At 44.6% G+C, this 9,792-nt stretch overlaps 1 protein-coding gene across 1 annotated transcript; it reads left to right on the forward strand.

Moving 5' to 3' along the window:
- The first annotated feature begins 8,166 nt into the window (after positions 1 to 8,166).
- LOC124652983 (NADPH-dependent aldehyde reductase-like protein, chloroplastic) lies at positions 8,167 to 9,014 on the forward strand. The gene has a single exon (XM_047192036.1). It carries the CDS (start codon positions 8,167 to 8,169, stop codon positions 8,980 to 8,982), a length of 816 nt encoding a protein of 271 aa, XP_047047992.1. The 3' UTR covers positions 8,983 to 9,014.
- The last annotated feature ends 778 nt before the right edge of the window (positions 9,015 to 9,792 follow it).

Raw genomic sequence — 9,792 nt, forward strand, 5'->3', positions numbered from 1 at the left:
GCAAATTCAAAACAAATTTAAGTCTAACATGCTTCCTATGCATAGGAACCTTGTAAATAAACAAGTTCATGAAGAGCAAAGTGACAAGCATGGGAAGATAAAACAAGTGTAGCTTCAAAAATTTCAGCACATAGAGAGGTGTTTTAGTAACATGAAAATTTCTACAACCATATTTTCCTCTCTCATAATAACTTTCAGTAGCATCATGAGCAAACTCAACAATATAACTATCACATAAAGCATTCTTATCATGAGTCTCATGCATAAAATTATTACTCTCCACATAAGCATAATCAATTTTATTAGTTGTAGTGGGAGCAAATTCAACAAAGTAGCTATCATTATTATTCTCATCATCAAATATAGGAGGCATAGTATCATCAAAGAAAATTTTCTCCTCAATGCTTGGGGGACTAAAAAGATCATGAAAACTAGCTTCCCCAAGCTTAGAAATTTCTACATCTTTATCAACAATGGTGTTCAAAGCGTTCATACTAATATTACTACCAGCATGCAAATAAGATTTCATAGGTTTTTTAATTTTCGCATCAAACAATCCATGTTTTAAATCAGGAAATAGAATAAGAAGCTCATTGTTGTCCATTATGCCAAACTAGTGTAAAGAAGAAACAAAAAGATGCAATTGCAGGATCTAAAGGAAATAGCTTCGAGCACAAACACAATGGCGCCAGAAAAGTACTGTTACCTGGAACCGGAGTATGAGTGCCTTTTTACCTTTCCTCCCCGGCAACGGCGCCAGAAAAGTGCTTGGCGCGTAGTTGACGAGGGAGGAAAAGTGCTTAGTTGCCGGGCTTGCCAATGTGTGAGTGCCGTTTACCTTCCCTCCCCGGCAACGGCGCCAGAAAAGTACTTGATGTCTACGGGAGCTTCTATTCTTGTAGACAATGTTGGGCCTCCAAGAGCAGAGGTTTGTAGAACAGCAGCAAGTTTCCCTTAAGTAGATACCCAAGGTTTATCGAACTCAGGGAGGAAGAGGTCAAAGATATCCCTCTCATGCAACCATGCAACCACAAAGCAAGAAGTCTCTTGTGTCCCCAACACACCTAATAGGTGCACTAGTTCGGCGAAGAGATAGTGAAATACGAGGTGGTATGAATAAGTAGTAGCAACGGCACCGGAAAAGTGCTTTGCCCAGGACGAGTAAACAAGCAGTAGTAACGCAGCAGTAGTAACGCAGTAAAACGAGTAAACAAGCAGCGATAGCGATATTTAGGAACAAGGCCTAGGGATTACACTTTCACTAGTGGACACTCTCAACATTGATAACATAACGGAATAGATAAATGCATACTCTACACTTTTGTTGGATGATGAACACATTGCGTAGGATTACACGAACCCTCAATGCCGGAGTTAACAAGCTCCACAATAATGCTCATATTTTAGTAACCTTTAGTGTAAGATAGATCAAAAGACTAAACCAAGTACTAGCATAGCATGCACACTGTCACCTTCATGTATATGTAGGAGGAATAGATCACATCAATATTATCATAGCAATAGTTAACTTCGCAATCTACAAGAGATCATGATCATAGCATAAACCAAGTACTAACACGGTGCACACACTGTCACCTTTGCACACGTGCAGGAGGAATAAAACTACTTTAATAACATTGCTAGAGTAGCACATAGATAAATTGTGATACAAACACATTGCAATCATAAAGAGATATAAATAAGCACTTCACTATGCCAGTCATAACGAGTGAATAAGTATTCCGTGAAATATAGCCTAAGACACCCACACGGTGCACACACTCGTCACCTTTACACACGTGGGACAAGGAGTCTCCGGAGATCACATAAGTAAAATCCACTTGACTAGCACAATGACATCTAGATTACAAGCATCATCATATGAATCTCAATCATGTAAGGCAGCTCATGAGATTATTGTATTGAAGTACATAGGAGAGAGATGAACCACATAGCTACCGGTACAGCCCCGAGCCTCGATGGAGAACTACTCCCTCCTCATGGGAGCAGCAGCGGTGATGAAGATGGCGGTGGAGATGGCAGCGGTGTCGATGGAGAAGCCTTCCGGGGCACTTCCCGCTCCGGCAGGGTGCCGGAACGTAGACTCCTATCCCCCGGATCTTGGCTTCGCGATGGCGGCGGCTGCGGAAGGTTTTCCGTATCGTGGTTCTTCGCCTCGGGGGTTTCGCGACGGAGGCTTTAAGTAGGCGGAAGGGCGGAGTCGGGGGCCGGACGAGGGGCCACACCATAGGGCGGCGCGAGGCCCCCCGGGCCGCGCCGCCACGTGGTGTCGCCACCTCGTGGCCCCACTTCGTATGTTCTTCGGTCTTCTGGAAGCTCGGTGGAAAAATAGGCCCCTGGGTCTTCGTTTCGTCCAATTCCGAGAATATTTCGTTACTAGCATTTCTGAAACCAAAAACAGCAGAAAACAAGAACTGGCACTTCGGCATCTTGTTAATAGGTTAGTTCCAGAAAATGCACGAATATGACATAAAGTGTGCATAAAACATGTAGGTATCATCAATAATGTGGCATAGAACATAAGAAATTATCGATACGTCGGAGACGTATCACTGGCGTGCAGTTGATGGTAGTAATATTGCAGGAAGTAAACAAGCAGTAAAACAGTAAACAAGCAGCGATAACAGTATTTAGGAACAAGGCCTAGGGATCATACTTTCACTAGTGGACACTCTCAACATTGATCACATAACGAGAATAAATAGATAGATGGTAGACTCTACACCCTCTTGTTGGATGATGAACACCACTAACTGTGTAGGATTACACGAACCCTCAATGCCGGAGTTAACAAGCTCCACAATATTCAATGTTCATATTTAAATAACCTTAGAGTGCATGACAGATCAACATAACCAAACCAAGTACTAACATAGCATGCACACTGTCACCTTCACACTACGAAAGGAGGAATAGATCATATCAATACCATCATAGCAATAGTTAACTTCATAATCTACAAGAGATCACAATCATAGCCTACGCCAAGTACTACACGATGCACACAATGTCACCATTACACCGTGCAGGAGGAATAAACTACTTTAATAACATCACTAGAGTAGCACACGGATAAATTGTGATACAAAACACATTGCAATCATAAAGAGATATAAATAAGCACTTCACTATGCCATTCATAACGGTGAATAAGTATTCTGTGAAATATAGCCTAAGAGACCCACACGGTGCACACACTTGTCACCTTTACACACGTGGGACAAGGAGTCTCCGGAGATCACATAAGTAAAATCCACTTGACTAGCACAATGACATCTAGATTACAAGCATCATCATATGAATCTCAATCATGTAAGGCAGCTCATGAGATTATTGTATTGAAGTACATAGGAGAGAGATGAACCACATAGCTACCGGTACAGCCCCGAGCCTCGATGGAGAACTACTCCCTCCTCATGGGAGACAAGCAGCGTTGATGAAGATGGCGGTGGTGTCGATGGAGAAGCCTTCCGGGGGCACTTCCCCGTCCCGGCGGCGTGCCGGAACAGAGACTCCTGTCCCCCAGATCTTGGCTTCGCGATGGCGGCGGCTCTGGAAGGTTTTCTCTGGTTTCGTCGAACGTAATAGGGTTTTCGCGACGGAGACCTTAAATAGGCGGAAGGGCAAGGTCGGTGGAGTCCTGGTGGGGCCACACACTAGGCCGGCGCGGCCAGGGCTTGGGCCGCGCCGCCCTCATCGTGTCCCCACCTCGTGGCCCCACTAAGTTTCCCCTTCGGACTTCCGGAAGCTTCGTGGAAAAATACGACCCCGGGCGCTGATTTCGTCCAATTCCGAGAATATTTCCTTACTAGGATTTACTGAAACCAAAAACAACGAAACAAAGAATCGGCACTTCGGCATCTCGTCAATAGGTTAGTTCCGGAAAACGCATAAATATGACATAAAGTATGCATAAAACATGTAGATATCATCAATAAAGTAGCATGGAACATAAGAAATTATCGATACGTCGGAGACGTATCACTGAACACTGAGGCTGTCCGCCGGCAACTACAGCAGCTGATTCTGACGAGCATGATGCGCGTTGGCCAGCCTTTCTTCATCGTGCCTCGGCGCGGCGGCTCAAAGCCAGGAAGAGGAGGAACATCAACCGACATCGTCAATCCAGCGCAATGCTGCTAGATGCCGAGTACTTCAACAACGACGCGACTCATTCGACCAAGGAATTTCGGCGCCGGTTTAGGATGAACAAGGAGTTGTTTTTGAAGATTGTCTACGGCGTCAAGGAGTACGACAAGTACTTCATGGCCAAGCAAGATTGCACATGTTTGTGGGGCTTCACCTTAATTCAGAAGTGCACTGCTGCAATGCGCTGTCTTGCATACGTAGCTCCTCCAGATAGAACCAATGACTACCTACGGATGGCAGAATCGACATGTGCAGAGACTCTCTACATGTTTTGCCGAGCCATCATAGCGGTGTTTTCTAAATACTATTTGAGAGCACCAAGAGAAGATGATACATCTCGGATCCTGCAAAAAATGCAGCTAGAGGGTTTCTTGGGATGCTCGGAAACATTGAATGTATGCATTGGGCTGGAAGAATTGCCCTTTTGCTTGGAGGGGATCTACAAGGGGCATACTGGCGAGTGCAGTGTCATTCTTGAGGCGGTGGCAGGGCCGACCCTGACCCATGGCAGCCATGGGCGGCCGCCTAGGGCCCAGGCTAGAGGGGGCCCAAGATCGGAGGTATTTCTTTGCTATACGGTCCGAAAAGAATTAATAGAGTACATGTGAACAGGCCCAGACACCTAGCAAGAAAAGAACGAAACGCTAGCGAGCGAATCTTTCGGCAGCCCACGAGACTGTTCGTCTCTTCATCTGTTCCTCATCTCTGGCTCCGCGTCTTGCCGTCCCTGATCGCCTCGTCCTGCGCCCCTTCTGGCCGATCGCTAATCGGCAGCCTGCTGTCCCGCCTCTCTGTGAGTTCAATTAAATCTCTCTTGTCCTGCTTGATCTAATCCATGACTTATTCTCTTAATTAGGATTTAATTTAATGTAAATTCTTTCACCACTATGGGTGTTACAATGCCAAAATAGTTGTGTGGTATTGCGAAAAAGAAAAAGAGTATGCTAGATATAAATTTATTGAATCTCAAAGAGGGGATATTCATTTTGGCTTATAGGAGCAATTTGCTCCCGTTGTGTGAATCTACATTTCGAAGTGTCAAAAAAATTTAAAATAAAATTTTCCATGTACATCTACACATTTTATGTTCGTACACAAGTTTTGAAAAAAAAACTAAAAAATTATGTGGCTCGTGTAAAAAAGACAAATTTTGATGCTATAACACGACTACGTACAGGATACTTTTTTGTCTTTTTTATACACACCACATAAAATATTGTTTCTCCACGAAAACTTGTGCACTAACATAGAATGCCACGATGTACACCAAAAAATTTATGTTAGAATTTTTTAACATTTTTAAAATTATTTTTTAATTATTTTGTATAATGGGAGCATTTGCTCCTATGAGATCAAAGAGGTGCTTCAAATAAGTATTTTCCAGATAAAAGTAGTGTTGTCAATAGCATAAGCAAATTCCTGATCTTGGACAAGATGATGAGGATAATACATAAGGAGATCTTGAGATCAATGAACAATCCTCGGATGTAAGTAACTAACTAGCAGCATGTTTTGCAAATGTAAGTAAGTAACTAAATACAATTTTTGAATGTAATTGCAGATCTTGATGATAGTGTTAGCGAGGATAATATGGAGTAATAAAGTTTACATCCTTCATCTGATACTCGTAATGGCGAAGAAGGATGTATTGAACAATATTGATCTTGAAATTGTTCTCAATGATTCTGCAACTAGGAACGTGCGAAGTAGCTTTTTGTGAAGCATTGAAGCATAATTGTCCACGGAGTCGTCATAATTTGGTTTTTATTTGAGGTAATCAAACAAGTAGAAAATACTTATTATATTTTTATACTATTTTATTAGTATTTATATCATCATATATGTAAACAAGTAAAAGTATGCATATATATATAAAGTTATATATCTTGTTATGCGTACACATATATTGGTCTTAAGGGGCACTTTTATCGACTTCGTCCAAGGGCCCCGAAAAAGGTAGGACCGGGCCTGGGTGGTGGCAGACCATGACCTTTGGATTTGGCATGCATTTTTTGGCATGGCAGGAACAAACAATGATATCAACATGTTGCAGCGTTCTACGGTGTTTGCCAGGCTAGCTGAGGGACAAGCTCCTGCCGTGAACTTTGAGGTAAACAGCCACACATACAACAAGGGATACTATCTAGCTGATGGTATCTACACGACGTATGCTACATTTGTGAAGACAATTTCCTCTCCATCAAACAAGATGGAAGCTTATTTTGCAACATGCCAGGAAGCAGCACGCAGGGATGTTGAGCGTGCTTTTGGGGTGCTTCAGCAGAGTTTCACCATTGTCAGGTACCCCGCTCTCACTTGGTCTGAGTCTCAGATGTGGGAGGTGATGAACGCATGTGTGATCATGCACAACATGATAATTGAGAGCGAGCACGACGAACATGTGCAGGATGATCAACCATTTGATTATCAAGAGCCACTTGCTGAGGTAGAGCATGTACCCAAGAATTTTCCACTTTTCTTCATATGCACAATGAAATTCAAGATGCAGATGTCCATGCACAAGTTAAGGCGGATTTAGCTACGCATTTGTGGGCGAGGAGAGGAGCCGCGAACAATGCATGATTTTGTTTCTATTTTTTGGTTGTATGAATAATTTAATTTCCATTTGTTTGATTGATTGATTGTATGAATAATTTAAGTACTATTTGTTTGATTGCATGAATAATTTAAGTACTATTTGTGCGATTGTATGAATTATTGAATATAGTATGAATAAAATGTGATTGATACGTTGTTTCAAAATATTGTGAAAAGAAAACAAAGTTTTGGGGGACGCCGTATGGGAGCCGCCGGTGTGGGAACAACGTCCCCAAATAGAGGATGTACTGCCGGCGCCCCCCATACAGCAGCGCCGGTGACCCTGCCGGTGACTATTTGGGGTGCGCCGGTGGAGATGCTCTAAGACGTTGGTCGTTAGGGTATTTATTTGGTTCACCCACTTTAGTTTATATCTAGTTTATTTTTAGTGGGTAGGTTCATCCACTTTAGTTTGAATCTAGTTTACTCTAAAAGTACCTAAAACATTTTACATTGATGCACGGAGGGAGTATCATGTAAGTGGTTGCCTCGTGATACATGCATATCTCTCCTGAAATATGTACTGCATGTCACGCTTCAAGTATGCTTCAAGCCGCATTACTCCGACTCCATGCATGGCTAGGAGGCACGGTCCATCATTCTCTTCCAACCCGTACGAGGAGCAGGCGAGCAGCCATCGACCACCTCAAGGCAGAACCAGAATCATTCACGCAACGTCACTCACTCCGGCCTCCGGGCGACCTCGACGCGACGCAATGTCCCAAAGCGAAAGCTCAGATCGGGCCGTGGTGGCCCAGATCGAGCCTGCCCTTCGCCTCCTTCTCCCATAGTCCCATACCGACAGCCAGCGGGATCCATTAGAAATTTCAACTACCAACTCCCAAGTATGTTAAAGTCGATCTGACGAACATCGGCAATGCCTAATATATCTAGATATATATTTCATTTGCTCACGATATACTCCCGTGATACAAGGCAGTGCTTGCTCGACCACTTTTCTCTATCCCGTGATACAAATTCTCTTCACCAAATTACTATATTGGTATGATTTTTTATCATCGGTAAAAAAAGTCTAAACCTAGTTTTAAATTGATAAAACCACAACGAGTAGCAATTAACGAAGCCCATAAAAACAAAAAAAAATGATGGAGTAAAAAGGGAACGAGTAGCGATTAGCGAAGCCCATGAGGTTTTCCCCTCCTTGGACTATTTTAAACAAAACTGCAGAGTGCTGCTCTCTACCTACTACCCCGTAGTATTATATAAGTGGTTGCCTCTTGATACAATCATGCATATCTCTCCTGAAGTATCTACTGCAGTGTCACGCTTGAAGTATGCATCTCGCTACTGCCTGCATCTTGTAGTTAATATGCACAACTAGCTCTTTTCTCCATTACTATTCGCTGCAGGCTCTGATAATTTGCAGGTTTCGCAGGCATGGCCAAGACCAACGGAAGCAACGGCGCGGCGAGTACCGTGACTGCTGCACTGATGCTCCACGGGCGCGTGGCGATCGTGACAGGCGGCGCCGGCGGGATCGGCTCGGCCGTGTCGAAGCACCTCGCGTCCCTCGGCGCGCGCGTGGCGGTCGCCTACTTCGGAGACCCGGCGCCGGCGAAGGAGGTCGTGGGCGGCATCAACGCCACGCACGGCGCCGATCCTCCGCAGGCTATCGCGGTGGAGGCTGACGTGAATGACGCGGCGCAGGTGAAGGCGCTGTTCGACGCGGCGGCGGCAGCGTTCGGCGGGGAGGTCCACATCCTGGTGACGACGGCGGCGGTTCTGGACTTCTCATACCCGACGCTGGCGGAGACGAGCGAGGCGTCGTACGACGCCATGTTCGGCGCCAACACGCGCGGCACCTTCCTGTGCTGCCGCGAGGCCGCCAACCGGCTGGCGCGCGACGGGCGCGGCCGCATCGTCACGTTCTCGTCGTCCGGGGTCGGGTCGCTGCGCCCCGGGTACGCCGCGTACGCGGCGAGCAAGGCGGCGGTGGAGGTGATGACCAAGATCCTGGCGCGGGAGCTGCGCGGTACAGGGATCACCGCCAACGTGGTAGCGCCGGGGTCGACGGGCACGCCCATGTTCTACAACGGCAAGTCGCCGGAGGAGGCTGAGCGGTATATCGCCGAGGCGCCGCTAGGGCGGCTCGGCATGCCGGAGGACATTGCGCCGCTCGTCGGCTTCCTCGCCAGCGACGCCGGCGGATGGGTCAACGCCCAGGTTCTGCGCTGCAACGGCGGCACAATCTAGTTACAGTATTTCTCATCGTTGGATGTATCCTGGGATTCGTGCTGAACTGTTTCCGTCCGGGCTATTTTTCTTATATCTCTCTGTTTTCTGATTCCTTGATGTTTTTATAATCATATAATAATTGATCGACGATGTTCAATCTCTTGATGGAATCACATTTTTCGTGTGAGAAGTATGGGAAATCTAAGAGCTCTAAATGAGCTCTCCTACGGTCATTGAGACGACATTTGGATACTATCCGGTGTCACACTGAACTTTTTTTAGCCGTTGATTAAAACATTATCATGTTTAGTTTTTCTGATTGTTGATCTAGTATAATCTTCTTGGTCTATATAAAAATATGTAGAAGATTTATCTAAATTCAGATATATCTCTATACTAAAATGTGTCTAAATATATCTAAATTTATGATATTTTTTATGAATAAAGGAAGTATTAAGTTAATTGAGAGCTTCACTCTACCTAACTCCAATTCCATTTCACCTATAAACTCCGTTTCACTTGTAAATTTGTAGCAGTAAAAAAATGTTTGTCAAGTGGGCTAGCTTCAGATCCTTGTTTCCAACTCGTTTTTTCAACAAAGAAAATATATCAATATCGATAGATACAAATACACCTAGCCTCTACAACAACGCAGTACCCTAATGGTAGTACGGATACATACAGCCAAAAAATAAAAATAAAACTAAGAAAAAAAGTCTCGCTATGGTACTACAGTCCTACCAACAACAGTACAACCACCACGAAGATAGCACCTGAAATTCAGACACGTTTTCAACTCGTTTGGTGTGCAACATCCATGCTACCATT

This window comes from Lolium rigidum, chromosome 1 (assembly GCF_022539505.1).
Source record: "Lolium rigidum isolate FL_2022 chromosome 1, APGP_CSIRO_Lrig_0.1, whole genome shotgun sequence".
Taxonomy (NCBI): domain Eukaryota; kingdom Viridiplantae; phylum Streptophyta; class Magnoliopsida; order Poales; family Poaceae; genus Lolium; species Lolium rigidum.